This window comes from Aegilops tauschii, chromosome 7, assembly GCF_002575655.3.
Source record: "Aegilops tauschii subsp. strangulata cultivar AL8/78 chromosome 7, Aet v6.0, whole genome shotgun sequence".
Taxonomy (NCBI): domain Eukaryota; kingdom Viridiplantae; phylum Streptophyta; class Magnoliopsida; order Poales; family Poaceae; genus Aegilops; species Aegilops tauschii.
The window spans coordinates 100431009-100446381 of NC_053041.3; the positions used below are offsets into that span (position 1 = coordinate 100431009).

Sequence of the window (15373 nt, forward strand, 5' to 3'; positions counted from 1 at the left end):
TTTCGTTTTTGCACCATATGTGTTGAGTCTGGTTTGAGTTGCGCTGGGCGGTACTACCGTTGTGCAGGAGCGGTACTACCGCTGGAGCGGTACTACCGCTCCACGGAGCGGTACTACCGCTTATGTGGCTAAGCGGTACTACCGCCCTTCACCACGGTACTACCGCTGTGGGGCGGGGCCAGGGGGTTAAGTCGTGGGCAGGGGTGGTTTCCTCCACCCCATACCCATTTGCTTCGTCCCCTGGTTCCTCTTCCTCTCTCTCCAGCGCCATCTCGCCGCGGGAAGGCTCCAGCGGCCCTCCGTCTCCGGACCGTTCCTCTCCATTTCCTTCGGTGGAGTCGATCCCCACCTCGTCCTCTTGCCATGGATGCCGGTATTGCCCCCGTTCCTCTTCTCTTCTTGTCTAGTTTTCAGATCTCGCGTTTTAGGGGCAATAGTAGTTGCATCTCTAGATTTTTGGCCAAATCTAGGCTTGAGTAGGTTGGAGAAGGCAACTAGACTCTTTGGATTGATATTTGGTAGGTTTATTTTTGAATTTGACATCCCCGGTAGTGCCGGATCTGACCACGGCAGTAGGGATCCGCCGTGCACCGTCTCGGGCGGTACTACCGCCCATCTGGCACGGTACTACCGCTGGAGCGGTACTACCGCTCCACTGAGCGTTACTACCGCTTATGTGGCTAAGCGGTACTACCGCTGAGTAGGCACGGTACTACCGCTGGATGCCCAGTTCCATTGTTTCCTACCACATGTTGATCCATATTTGTTGTGTTTATTTGGTTTTGATCGTTCCTTCTGGTTGTTTCTTGTGTCCGTGTGTTTGGTTCCAGGTGATGAACATCCTGAGCAGCAAGTCCGCCGTGTCAACCCCGGGCGTTCAACGTCGAAGCGGTACCGCTCATCTGAGACTGCAGGTGGTTCTTCCAGTGCTCCATAGCCGGCAGGGGGTGCTTCCTCAAGTGCTAATCCTCCTCGCAAGAAGAAGATTGCTAGCCGACCGAAGCCAAGTGGCAAGAAAGTGACTGAGATGTCTAGCAAGGAATTCTGGGACAGGCGTCGGTGCAACCCCTATGAGGAAGACCAAGAACCCAATCTTGTCAATCGCCCGTTCTGGAACCGGTTTCAGTATGCCACATACTTTGATGTGATCAAGGCTAAGAAGAATCTCTTTGTCAATGTTCATTCCATCAACACGGATGCTATGGAGAAGGACCTTGAGTACTTTGGTGATGCTCTACAGATGTGCTCTCAGTTGAACATTCTCAGGATCATGCAGTTCAACAAGGACTTTGATGCAGATTTGCTGGCACAGTTCTTTGCCACTGTTCACCTAGGAACTGATGCAGACAGGACTCTGACTTGGATGACAAATGGAAAGGTGCTAGCTGTCAAGTGGCAGGCCTTCATGGGGCTGCTAGAGGTGGAAGATCAAGGGCTCGAGACTCCAGTTGGTTTTCGTCCTCACCAAAATGTCACCTCCACTCACAAGCAAGCCCTCTAGCCCTACTGTACTCGGAAGGTCCACCCTGAGACTAGGAAGGAAACCTATGAGTTGTCCACCTATCTGGACATCCTTCACCGTATCTTCCGCGAGACTCTCTTCCCTCGTATTGGGAATCTGGACATGGTACACTCTTACCTTGTGGACATGCTTCTCTTCTGCCAGCGTGAGAAGGACGCAAACACCGGCGAGTCCCTGGACATCTCTCACGTCATGTGGTCTGAGCTTCTGGCGGCTGTTTCTGAGCGCAAGTGCCCAATTTATGGTCCGTTCATCATGTTGCTTATTGAGAGGGCTTGGAGACATACCTATCCTGAGGAGCAGCTGGAAACTGGAGAGTTGGTCTCTCATGAGATCAAGCGTCTGAGGAAGAAGGATAATTGGGGTAGATCTGGAGCTCCATCTTCTGCTGCTGCCATGGAGACCGAGGACGAGGCTGATGCCGGTGATGATGATGAGGATTATGTGCCTCCTGGGACAGAGCCTTCTGCAGCAGAGCCCTCTTGGGCAAAGAAGCTCAAATGCAAGATGAAGAAGCTGTTCTGCATGGAGTCTCATGGTCAGTACATGACTCATGTGGCTGAGAAGAAGGCAAGAGGACGTCACAAGGAGCTGATGCGTCAGATGGGTGCGACAGTCACCAGCGGCTCTGAGGGTCAGATTACTGAGGAGGAGGAGTGGATCCAGCAGCACTGTCCGTGGACCGACTCAGATGCCGAGCAGTTTCCGGGCGAGGACGGCAATGCAGATGATCACGCAGAGTCCTGATGTTCGAGATCCTCAGCATGCTCTCACCTGGAGCCGTAGGTTAGCTCTTTGCCCCTTTTGGTGTCTCGATGCCAAAGGGGGAGAGAGTTTAGGGATTTGCGTCGTTGTGTTGCGAGTGTGTCTTTGCCTTTGTGCTTTCGTTATGTGCTACTTTGTGCTTTGCTTGGACCTTGTTCTTTGCTTGGTTTTGTGTTCAGTGAGACTTTAGTTCGAGTCATATGGTGTGAGACATATGCTACCCTATCATTATCATATCTTTATCTTTGTCTCTAGTCATTTGATATCTCATGAGTTATATGCTTCATTATGTTATGTATCCTGCTATCTTGTATCTCGCTTAGGTTGTTGGTCTCTAAAATACAGGGGGAGTGTTGATCCTACTATGTGTGTCGTGCAGTTCAAAGCACTTATCTTGATGGCACACATCTAGGGGGAGCTTATGTCCTTTGTTTTCTTCCCAGTTGTGCAAATCCCGTATTGTCATCAATCCACCAAAAAGGGGGAGATTGTAAGGGCATATTTATCCCTAAGATGTTTTGGTGATTGATGACAATGCTTTTGCGGACTAATCGTGTGCGTTGAGTGTTTTTCAGAGATTCATCCTTTTGGCACGAGACGATTTCCTCCCCTCGGAGCTTAAAGCGAAGACGGTGTAGTCCTTTCGGATTAGTTTGGTGGACTAGTTTCATACGGATCACCGTACTATCAAGAGGGGGTCCGTTTTGGAAAGGCTAGGGCGGAATCATCATGTACACTTCCTTTGCCCCTCCCTCCGAGCCTTTCCGTTTCGATGATGGGCTTGGTTCTCCTCTCTTTGTGCCCTCTCTGGTCCCAGCGGTAGTACCGCGGGCCAGAGCGGTAGTACCGCTTGGGTGCTACAAACGGTAGTACCGCTCTGGAGCGGTAGTACCGCCCAGAGCAGTAGTACCGCTAGTAGCCCCCATGTGTGTACTAACTCTGGTCCCAGCGGTAGTACCGCGGGACGGAGCGGTAGTACCGCTTGGGTGCCACAAGCGGTAGTACCGCTCTGGGAGCGGTAGTACCGCTCCAGAGCCGTAGTACCGCTAGTGGCCCCAAGCCGTAGTACCGCGGTGGTCTCGTGCTAGTACCGCCTCGATTCGAGGGCTCCTTTTTCGTGTCGGGTTTTACGGTACTGGCCGCAGCTGTGGGGGGCCGTAGTACCGCTCCTGTGCGGTAGTACCGCCCTCCCTCCGCGGTAGTACCGATGTGGGCCAAGCAGTAGTACCGCTTTGTGTAGCGGTAGTACTGCTTATAGTGGCAAGCGGTAGTACCGCTGGCACAGCGGTACTACCGCTCTCTTCGGGGCTGAAGGGGGTAACGGTTGGTTTGTCCCCCCCCCACTATATAAAGGGGTCTTCTTCCCCAAAGTTGACTACCCTCTTCCCCCAAAAGCTCCATTGTTGCTCCAAGCTCCATTTTCGCCCGATCTCTCTCCCTAACTTGTTGATTTGCTCGGGATTGGTTGAGAAGGCCATGATCTACACTTCCACCAAGAGAAATTTGATTCCCCCCACTTATCCCTAGCGGATCTTGTTACTCTTGGGTGTTTGAGCACCCTAGACGGTTGAGGTCACCGCGGATCCATAGTCCATTGTGGTGAAGCTTTGTGGTGTCGTTGGGAGCCTCCAATTAAGTTGTGGAGATTGCCCCAACCTCGTTTGTAAAGGTCCGGTCGCCGCCTTCAAGGGCACCAATAGTGGAATCACGGCATCTCGCATTGTGTGAGGGCGTGAGGAGAATACGGTGGCCCTTGTGGCTTCTTGGGGAGCATTGTGCCTCCACACCGCTCCAACGGAGACGTACTTCCCCTTAAAAGGAAGGAACTTCGGTAACACATCCTCGTCTTCACCGGCTCCACTCTTGGTTATCTCGTTCCTTTACTTTAGCTAGTTTACTTGTGTTATATCTCTTACTTGCTTGCGTGCTTGTTGTCGTTGCATCATATAGGTTGCTCACTTAGTTACATATCTAGACAACCTACTTTGATGCAAAGTTTAATTTGGTAAAGAAAAGCTAAAAATTGTTAGTTGCCTATTCACCCCCCCCCCTCTAGTCATCTATATCGATCCTTTCAGTATGCATCATTCAAAGCGACGTCATCAATTTCCAACACATTCTGACATTATTTGCTGTTTTTCAGTCATTTACCGATTTGTTTAGGGAGCTAAATGACGGTGAAATTTAAAATCATTACAAAATGAACTCTGAAAATGTTGGAACTTGGCATGGTATCATCATTTCGCCCGCATAACATGTGCAAAAGAATAGAGAGGGTCACGGCGAAAACTGGACGCACCTCGTGTACAAACTGGACAATCTCTTTTGGAGTATCAGGGTTTTGGACGAGAACTCATCTGTTACACGGGCACTTCAATGTTTTTTAAACTTATTTGAACTCCAGCCTATTTTTGCGTTCAGTATGCATCATTCAAAGCGGCGTCATCAATTTCCAACACGTTCTGACATCATTTGCTGTTTTTCAGTCATTTACCGATTTGTTTAGAGAGCTAAATGACAATGAAATTGAAAATCACTACAAAATGAACTCTGAAAATGTTGAAACTTGGCATGGTATCATCATTTCGCAAAGAAACTAAATACAGCAAAAAATATATAATTTTTTTTATATTCACAAAGAAACTAAATACAGCAAAAAAATTACTCGGAAATAAATAGAAGAAAATTATATAAAAAATTGTTGGGGCGCTGCCCGCTGGGCCTGCCAACTCTAGGGTTTGCAAATACAGGCCCAGAAGGGCTAGGAGGCTCAACGGGCAGCGTGCCAAAGTTAGGCCCAGAAGCCTGCTATAGAGAGGAGTTCGAGACAGCAGCCGCGCCGGGGCTTTTAAACTGGTGCGGGCGCCCCTCGGCTAGCGAGGTGGGACTAAACTTGCCCGCACCGCTCCTGCGCCAGCGCACACCTTTAGTACCGGGTCGTGGCTCCAACCGGTACTAAAGGGGGGCCTTTAGTACCGGTTGGAGCCATGAACCGGTACTAAAGGGGCAGTTTCCCGCCGCTTGACCTGGCCAAAATTGGCCTTTAGTACCGGTTGGTGGCTCCAACCGGTACTAAAGGCCCCTCCTATATATATGACACTTACGAAAAATTCAGTTTCATCGACCACCACTTCTTCTCCAACTACTTCGCGCGACATCGCCGCCGCCCTCGCCGCCCCCGCCGCGCGCCCTCGCCGTCACCGCCGTCGCCGTCACCGCCCGTCGTCGCCGTCACCGGCGTCGCCCTCACCGCCCGTCGTCGTCGTCGCCCCCGCCGCCCGTCGCCGCCGCCCCGTACCACGTCGCCGTTTCGATCGCGCCGTCGCCCCCGGCCTGCCGCTCGTCGTCGCGTCGTCCCCGTCGCATCGCCGTCTCGCGCCGCCGCCCGTATGCCGCCGCCCCCCGCTCGTACACACACACACATACACACACACACAAACACACACACACACATATTGTTTTTACTTATTTTCTGTTGTTTAGATTAATGTTAGATAAATTACGTAGATAAGAATGTTAGAATGTTAATGTTAGATGAATTATATGGAAAAGATGTTAAATATTAATGTCAATTTTAGATGAATTAGCTAGATATTAATTAGGGATATATATGAGATTTGAACTAGTTGAATTAATATAACTAGTTTATTTTTAGTATGAAAATTAATAGAACAAGTTTATTTTTAGTAAGAAAATTTAGGTATATGAGATTATTTAAACTAGTTGAATTAATATAACTAGTTTATTTTTAGTAAATGCTTAGTTGAACTAGTAGAACTAGTTTATTTTTAGTAAGAAAATTTAGGTGTATGAGATTTGATGATCTAATTAAAATATTACTATATATATCTACTTTATATATTTTAGTAAGAAAATTAAGAGAACTAGTTTATTGTTAGTAAATTCTTAGTTGAATTAGTTGAATTAATAGAACTAGTTTATTTTTAGTAAGAAAATTTAGATATCTGAAATATGATGATCTAATTAAAATATTACTATATGGAACTAGCTACTTTATTTTAGTAAGAAAATTAATAGAACACGTTTATTTTTATTAAATGCTTAGTTGAATTAGTTGAATTAATAGAACTAGTTGAACTAATAGAAGTAGTTGAATTAGTTGAATTAATAGAACTAGTAAGTGTTTAATGTTTCACCTATATGAACATAGGAAATGTCGTCTGACGAGGAAAAAGATTTCATTAAGTGCAAATTTTGTGAAGAACAGCGCGGCCTGTGCGACAGAAATTTCCTTGTTGATGATAGGCGCTTCAGCATCAAGCTGGATGAGACCTTCAAAGTGGATACAGTAAGTCACAACGACAAGTCTTTTTTCTAATTAAGCATGACTTATATATGCTTCATTTGCTTCAACTTATAATTTTAAATTTTCACTATTCTACTAGCGCATCCCCTGCCATGCAAGAATTTTTGTCTTGGATAAGATAGGTTTCAGTGCTATGAAAACTATGGAGGTAAAGAGAGTTTACCTGAAGACCGAGCATGCTGGTTATACTTTCAACGTCAAATTATACAATGCAGACACGTACACCTATTTTGAATGCAAAACTTGGCAAGCACTATGCAAGGCTTTTGCATTTGAGCCTGATATGGTTATCACCTTTGATATTCGTCCGGAAGATGATATTGAAGGTAATAGGGACATCTGGGTCGATGTGCAGACGCCTCCAGTTCTATCATTATGTGAGTTTCTCAACCATATTTATGTCTTTGATATTGTTTATTCAAAATAGTTGAGAACTAATTTCTATTGACAGCTTATTTCCATTCAAGCAAACATGTCCGGCGCTTGGTAGACAGGACCTACTACTGTCCCGGAGCTGAACTAAACTGCGAGGAGATAAGTCATTATGTTTCATGGCTTGAGGATCTTGATGCTGTTAAGAGAAATCATTTTCCTGAATTTGAAAATCTTAGTACTCAAAACGTGCGACCAATAGTGATCGTATTGAACTACGGTCACATGTATTTAGGAAAGATGGTAAGATTTTTACTATTAGTCCTCAGTGCATCTTTTGCATACATTATTTTTCAAGCTAAACTTTCATTGCTAAGTATATTAATTACTATACGATGTTCTTCAACAGGGACTCCCGATGACAGTTGTGCCTCAGTGGATCGAGACTAAAGGTCGCATGTCAATTGTTAGCTTACGGCCAATATATCCTACAGTGCACATGAGTGCATTCAGGATTTCTGAAAGCGATGAATGCTTAATAGTGAAAGATTGGAGCAAAATTGTTAACGATCGCAGAGAAGTACTAGGGGGCAGCAATCAGAAGCGCAGCCCACGATTAGGAGACAGGTTTATGTGCATGCTCCAATATGATGAATCAGGAGACTATACATGTTCTATGCTATTTTACCTGAGAGAGAGCAGCAGGAGTGATTTAGCTAGTTATCATGCTCTTAGTACTTGTTGTCCTCTCATGCGTGTCCGTGTTCTTCGTCCTGAACTTAATCTCAAAGAGTGATTTGCTTTTGTGGTGTTATGAACGCTTATAATATCATGACCATGTTGAACTCGATGATATCTTTGCTAGCTAGTATATACTGTTGTTGGTGATGATATGATGCAAGAGTTTTTATATTAATATGATGATGATGATGAGTTATTATATCATTTATGAAAGAAACCGCATATTAGTTTCAACTGGATGGATCCTAACTTAGTGATCAAGTATATGCCATATCCATATTACTTAGATCACGATCTAAGTAATATGGATATGGCATATACTTGATCACTTAGCTAGCATCCACATGCATCCAGTCAAAACTAATCTGCGGTACTTTCACTTAATGATTTAACAACTCATTATAATGTAAAACAATCACTAAATTAAATTGAAAATACGAAACTAAAGAAAAATTAAAATTAAAACCAAAACACACCCAAACATTTAGTACCGGTTGGTAACACCTGCTTGCAAGCGGTTTGGCAGAGTCGCAGACGCTAGCGGCTGCTAATGCATGGATTGTCTAATGCGACTGGATATGATGCTGGATCCATGGTTTTACTTTTGCGTTGTAGCCACTACCACACACACGGTCGCTAGCATTAAACCACAGACACGTATGAATGATTTCATTAATTTGCATCGAACATCACGAGAGAATATTTTTCAAGAAAAAGACTAAGAATCAAATGTCTGTCCAACCCGGCTCCAAACTATGTACTGTACCACTACCGACAACAGGTGTCCAACGCGAGGAATTGGGCTCCGCTCCAAGAGAACGTTATTATTATTACCTTCTCAAAACTGAACCAGACTCTGCTTCCAATACATGTATTGACAGAAACTACAAACTATCTACGGATCTGTGCTCGCAGCTTAAATGCAATCTATACATGTTTGCAGATCACATGCACCTATACTCTCTACTTCCTATCCCTCCAAAAAATATGAGCACTCCAGCAGCTAAAGAAAAACCAACAAAAAAAACCTTCCTAGATCACATGCACCTTTCTCCGTGATCGCCATTTCGCTGTGCAGGTGCACGAAGATGCCAACCATGGGCACGGTGTTGTACGTGCACGCTTGACCTCTGGAAATCGATACCTGGTATTAGTGTCCCCGGAGACCGGACTCGGCGTCTGCATGCACGCCTATCCTGAACTGGTCATGGTGGTCAGACCCGCCGATGATGGTGCCCACAACCACAGCAAACCACTCAAGGGGGAAAAGTTAAAATGCGGTCATCAAACGACCAGGCACAATCTGTTGCAGGGACGAGTCAGAAATCTGGACAGCAGAATTTCATTGTTAAGACAGAATGCAGGGAAACACACATGTAAATATATTAAACATAAATAAAACATATAATCATATCTGTCTCGAGCCCCAAATCCATATGCATTTTACTAGAAGCTTCATAGTAACTGAAAGGATGCATACCACTTATGAACACCTCTACGTCATCTGATACATTTAATCTCAGACTTAAAGTGTGCCTTGGACCTTTGCGACCTTTCCGCATGTGCAAGATACCAACCTGTAAATTGAAACGATTCAAATGATAAACATGGCATGGTGGTGAAAAGGGAAAAGAAACTCCAACAAGAGAAGAAATCTTTAAAAAATTACAAGAGTGTTTGGAAATATGAGGTTTTAGCCCAACTTGGCAGGAGAGGTTGGAACTCACGTGCACTTAGTGCCAAATTACTAACCAGATAATCACACGTAAGGAGTTATAAAGGTGTAAGGCAGTGCTGCTTGTATTATAGCTAAAAGATGATACAATAAGCTCAAAATGATGGGTTGATTAATGGCTTGATTCCTCATTATTTGATTATGACATGTCTAAGGACAATGCACCTTCAAGATGTCTGGGGGGGTGTGGGGGGTGGGGGGGGGGGGGGGGGGGGTTGTTACTGCATCTACAACACAAGTCATTGACTAGGAGAAGCCTTGGTGTCTGCCAGGTATATGTATGTAAATTGATGGCATGACTACATTGATTATTCTTTTTTTCTGAACATGACTACATTGATTATTCACAGGTATCCAACCTCCCTAATTATTATATGCATATGTTCTTGTTTCTGAACACTGTCGAACAAAGCGCTGGGACAAATGGAACGTATCACCAAGTCAAATGGGATAATATTTGTGGGTCAAAAAAGAAATGTGTCTTGCTATTAAAAATTTGAGGAAATGAATGCAAGTATCCCTAATAAATGGTGGTGGACACTTAAAAAAGGGAAGGTTTATGACAGGAGATTGTCAAGGAAAAAAGGCAGAGGACTGATCTTGTTGCGCCGACCTACTTAAGATTCAAAATATTTATTCGGAAGGCAAGAAAATCATCATTTGTAATGGTGTTAATACCAGATAATGAGAGGCTAAGTAGATTGGTGATAAATTTTGCTCAATAATACCCTGCTCTTTATGATATGTGATAAGAAGGATAATCAGTGAGTCAATGTTATACGAATGGCAACAAAGTTTTAGTAGCTGATTAACAGGTGCCCCAAAAGATAAACATGATTTTGTATTTTCACAAGCTCAATAGGTTAGTCTGTCCGTTGTTCCTGCTGTTACCACATGGTCTTTGGGGAATGAAAATGAAGGCAGGTTTACAGTGAAATTTGTATAGATGATGAGATATGGTGATAGTTCTTCTACACGCATATGGAAAGCTCAAATACTTATCAAAGTTAAAACATTTTGTGGTTGTTAGAGAAAATGTGTTGTTAAAAAATACAAAACAATAAAAAGAAAATGGCTGGGTGATCCAAAATAGTGAAATACTACATCTGAGGTCATCCTGGAACTGTCCAATATTTGTTATTTGAATCTGCTATACCTAAGGTTGTCTGGAGAGAGATTGCTATGTTCATTCATGCTGATGCTATTTCCCAATCAGCTAAAAAAATCCTCAAGGGTTGAGAAATTCTTAACCACAGATAAAAGAATTCATGCAAATGGCTTAGCAGTGTGTTGGGCAATTTGGAAGTTAAGAAACAGATGTAGCTTTGAAAAGATTGATATTAATCTGCTAGTGAGATAATTCTCCACGCCCGTGCTGCTAAAAATAAAGCAGAACTGCTGAACAGGATGAATAAACAAGAACTACAATGACTATAAGGCATGTTGCGATATGTGATGTAAATGATGGCATGGGATGCTGCTAGTCAACATGTTTCTGCTAATGTACTTCTTCAAGCTCCTGACATATGCCCGCGCAAGGGCAGCTATAGATGCGAAAAAGGATAATAGCAAGACGAGACACGAGAGACATTTGGGGGAAAAGGATGATGTGTTTTTTAAGTCCAGTAATCTCTTTTCTTTGAATTTTTTTCAGATGTCTCTTCTTGACTAGCCTTTTGTAGGCTAGTTTGAGTTAGTTAATTCTGTTTGCCTTATTTTCACAGTTTCTCTGGCTTCTGAACTATATTTCCATCTGCTACATACATAATATCTCATTTTCCATTCATCTATAGTGGAAAAATGGACTCCTAGCTTAAATACAAGAGTAAGTAAACACTAACCTGAACAAAATTAGAATAATCTGTTTTGAATTGATTTACATGAGAACTACTGCATTTTATATAGTATATAGACGTCTTCGTATGATCATAGTTTTAGCTTGTAACTATGTATAAACATAAGGGCTTTGATAGAAGATATAAAAGTAAATTGCAGTTAAACATCGCATAAAAAAACATACTAGAATGTCCATGCAGGAACCGATGGCTCCTCCTTGGTCAAGATGATTCTCGCATATTCTCATAATTAAGTTCTCCAACTGATAGCAGCAACAAGAATAATAAATGTGAGTTATTTAGTAGACCATAAACATGAGATGTGTGTTTTTTCTATACACTTTACTCACGAAGTAACATAACACATTTATTGCTATTACTGTTAATAATAATTACCTCAACTGTGGTAGCAACGCACTCTCCATTCACGGAATCAACGACATCACCAGGTCTAACTCCTAGTTCTTCAGCAATCGATCCATGGGACACCTACAGTTTAATTTGTTATGCATTACTCAATAGCATTTAGTAAGCATTGTTCAAGAAAACAAGGAACAGTGGACAACATCTACCTCTTTAACTATCAGACCCGAATCAATATTACACTTTCGGAAGATCCTCTCCACATGAATTGGATCGAGAAATTTAATGGGTGAAAGCTTCATCCCAATATGCAGGCGAGGGATACACCTTGCAACATTGTCATTTATCAAATTCCAAAAACTAAAACTATGAACAATATTATATAACTTAAAACACAATTTTGATGAATGAAGCTTTGTGTCTAAATATCCAACAGAAATTAGACTTAGCAATATAAGAAGAAATATATCAACACAAGCACATCACAAGATCAATTGTGTTTCCTCAAGATATTTTCTTATGACTTAATCATACAATGATACCAACAGAAGAAAAACTTACTGAAATTTTTTCCACATATCCAAGCACTTCAATACAATAGAGGAAGGAATATATGCTGTCCCGGGAAAATTAGCCATCCCCAAAACGTGCCCATCAAAATCAATAACCATTCCTCCAATGCTGGGCTAAGATATTTAAATTGCCAACATCAGAACTATGAGCAACATAAGTTAATAATTAATATTTATAAGATAATCACGATGAAGATATTATACCTCACAACCAGTGAATAGATAATGATGACGTTCGTATGTAGTTGGGCCCATGAAATTAACACATCCGTGAGCAATTGTCATGTTTAAACGTTCATCTCTACCGAGCACAAGTATCTCCTGACCATAGTTGATGTCACTACTAAACCTAGGAATCTTAGCACACAAGTCTAAATTAACCTTCAACACGGCAATATTGATGTGCTTGTCATAGCGAAACAAGATTGCAGGTACGGTTGTCTCATCTTCATCCAACAAATGAGCAATAATCTAAAGACAGATACAAAAACATATATTATGACAAGTGTTATTTAGCATACATAGATGAACAAACGTATTCATTTGTAAACATACCTCAGCATCAGGTACATACTCATCTGTACCTGACCACTGGGTTAGGGCCGTGTATTTTGAGCAGATTATGCGCGCAGATGTCAAAACAGTGCCCTCTTTACTCCCCTCATCCCAATCAATTAGAAAACCAGATGATCGTGCCATGAGTTTACCATCTGTAGATGCAACAATAGATAAGAGAAAAACAAAAATTATAGATGCAACCTAAAAAGCACGGATACAGCGACACGCATAAGGGACACAGGATACGGCATTTTCCAACAACAGCCTATCGGGGATACGGCAAATACATATGAAACTAAATAAAAATATGCCATGTAATATAGAGTTAAAGACAAAAAAGAAACGAGAAAGAGATCGCCCCATTCAGCAGTAACTCTCTGAACATAAGCCCACGGAGGATCATAAGCCCACGGAGGATATTTCGGATTCAGCAGTAACTCTCTGAACAGCTAGTGCCATTTCCTCTCCCATTGTCAAGAGCCACAGAGAAGATTATCCATTAGAAGTTGGGTCAGCCCAGCTAGTGCCATTTCAAGAGCCACTGGATGCTACAGATTAATGTGCACCGTCAAAACTCAAGCCCTATCTCTCTCTGCCCTAACACTTGACCAACCCGCCACTCTCTTGCCATCGCCTCTCCTCCCAGCGATGGATCTCTCAACTCCCCGCAGGAGCTGTCGCCACCGCCCTCCTCCCAACCTGCTCCTCTTGCCGCTGCAGCAGCAACAGCAGCAGCGGCCAGCGCTGCAGCGGGGGATGTAGCAGCAGCAACGGCGGCGGGGGCACAACAGCAGCAACAGCGCAGTGGCAAGGGCGCAGGCAGCAGCAGCACGGTGGCAAGGGCGCAACAGCAGCAGCATTGAGGCGGGAGGGTGCTCCAGATCCAGCGCTGCCTCAAGTCGCACGAGGGTGCTGCTCCGGCTGGTGGATTAATCTTCCATTAGCCATCTAATTTTATTCTTTGCGAGTCCCCCACGTGTCCCAGCCATGTCCTCCCTTTTCTTTCTTTTTTTTAATTCATAATTTGGAAAATACGGAGGGATACATGTATCCCCGCGTGTCCCCGTGTCCGGCCGTATCAGAACGGGGATTCGGCAACTTCTTCTGCCGTGTTCATGCTTTGTAGGATGCAACAATACATAAGAGAAAAACCAAAACTATACAGAGACACTAAATAAAGGCAATGTGTTACATACCGACATAGGACGAAAAGCTAAAAATAACTTTAGCTGCTTGTAGGATTGTTTTTGTAGTAGACTCACGAACGCTCTGCAAGTTTGCATTCGCCATACACGAACCACAAATAGACATATCAAGCGTTGCAAGCTGTTGTTGGAGCTATGCATGTTAACATGCAAAAAATGGTGAATCAGTCTACTGTGTTCAAATACATATCATCTTGAGCAAAATAGACATGTTTCATTCATTATTGGCAACTGTTTTTTGTTAGAGGTGCATAGCTATCCTAGCAATCACTAATCAGATAGTAGAATGAAAGCAGAGTGTAAGCATCTCCCAAACTTACTTCTTTTTGCACGGTACTTGCATTGGAGCTCGTCATAAGCTTCAAGGGCATCCTTCATCGCAGGGTCATGGGCATTCTCTGGGTTTCGGATGTAGGCTGGGGGATGAGGCCAACGCAGTGGAGAGCTGACCGCAGAGGAGGAGGAGGAGGCATGCGATGCGCCTGGTGAAGCTGGGGCCGCCTGCTCGCCGGTGCTCGTAGCGGCTTTCTTCTTGCCAGTTCCCTTGCGCTTCTTGGATCCCTTCCCCCTCTTGGATCCCTCGGACGGCTCCAGGGGGGCTTCGCTCTTGCCTCGCTGCTGCGATGCTGCGGCCGACGGCTCCGGTGACGCTTTCCTCTTGCCTCGCTGCGATGACGGCGCGGCTTCCGGTTGGGCCTTCCCCGAACAGTCCGCCACCGGGGTGCGCCGCCGCCGCCGCCGCTTCCACCGCCCTGCCCTCGACCTAGATCCCGAAATCTCTCCCACCTCGTCCTGCGGGATCGGCATTGGCCGTGCTTCTTAGGGTTTGGTTGGCTCGGCCGACCACAGGATCGCGAGATCGCCTATGCCGCGGTATCGATTCGGCGAGGGGTGGGGGATTTTCGATTCGGGGAAGGGGGAAGGGGACAGGGACGGGTAGAGAGGGAGGGTAGAAGACGGGAAGACAAGGGTCGGTCGGTCGGTTCGCCACGTGATTGACGGTAGTCCTGGCCATGGGCAGCCCGGCCCGGACGGCCCGAAAAAGCCCGACCTGACCTTGCCCAAGGGCCGGACTTGGGCCTAGATTTTGAGCCCCCGGGCCCGTCGTATTCACCGTTTAAGGAAGAGGCCTGGCGGGCTTTTAGCGTGATGGGCGGGCTCGGGCCTGGTTTTAGGCCCAACGGTCGGCCCAGCCCGGCTTGGGCCTAGGTTTTTTACATCGGGCTTTGGTAGGACAGGCCCGAAGCCCGGGCCGACCGACAGATGGCCAAGTATACTCCACGGGATGAGACGGGCAAGACATTGTATTCCACGCTGCCGCACGGGGCACGCTCATTTGTATCCGTTCCCCACCGGTTACTCAGCAGCTAGGAACGCA

General features: G+C 44.7%; 1 protein-coding gene across 6 annotated transcripts; it reads right to left on the bottom strand.

Moving 5' to 3' along the window:
* Positions 1 to 8525: 8525 nt before the first annotated feature.
* LOC109735466 (uncharacterized) lies at positions 8526 to 14944 on the bottom strand. Of its 6 annotated transcripts, XM_073505739.1 has the most exons (10): positions 14316 to 14636; positions 13987 to 14128; positions 12788 to 12942; positions 12437 to 12703; positions 12222 to 12346; positions 11870 to 11987; positions 11694 to 11786; positions 11483 to 11560; positions 9208 to 9304; positions 8526 to 9030 (listed from the first exon to the last, which is right to left on the bottom strand). In XM_073505739.1, the coding sequence occupies exons 1-10, from the start codon at positions 14364 to 14366 to the stop codon at positions 8984 to 8986; spliced, it is 1173 nt and encodes a 390-aa protein (XP_073361840.1). In that variant the 5' UTR covers positions 14367 to 14636; the 3' UTR covers positions 8526 to 8983. The 6 variants fall into 6 exon arrangements, with proteins under 6 accessions (XP_073361840.1, XP_073361837.1, XP_073361838.1 ...); XM_073505736.1 differs by lacking the exon at positions 13987 to 14128 and having other exon boundaries at positions 14316 to 14944; XM_073505737.1 differs by lacking the exon at positions 13987 to 14128 and having other exon boundaries at positions 8526 to 9054; positions 14316 to 14943.
* Positions 14945 to 15373: the final 429 nt, after the last annotated feature.

Excerpts from the sequence above, each read along its gene's own strand:
- LOC109735466 (XM_045231664.2), bottom strand. The coding sequence starts at position 14,802 with ATGCCGATCCCGCAGGACGAGGTGGGAGAGATTTCGGGATCTAGGTCG. Across the intron at positions 12,704-12,787 it reads AGTATGTACCTGATGCTGAG|ATTATTGCTCATTTGTTGGA; the intron begins GTATGTTTACAA and ends ATCTGTCTTTAG. Across the intron at positions 11,561-11,693 it reads GCGTTGCTACCACAGTTGAG|TTGGAGAACTTAATTATGAG; the intron begins GTAATTATTATT and ends TGCTGCTATCAG.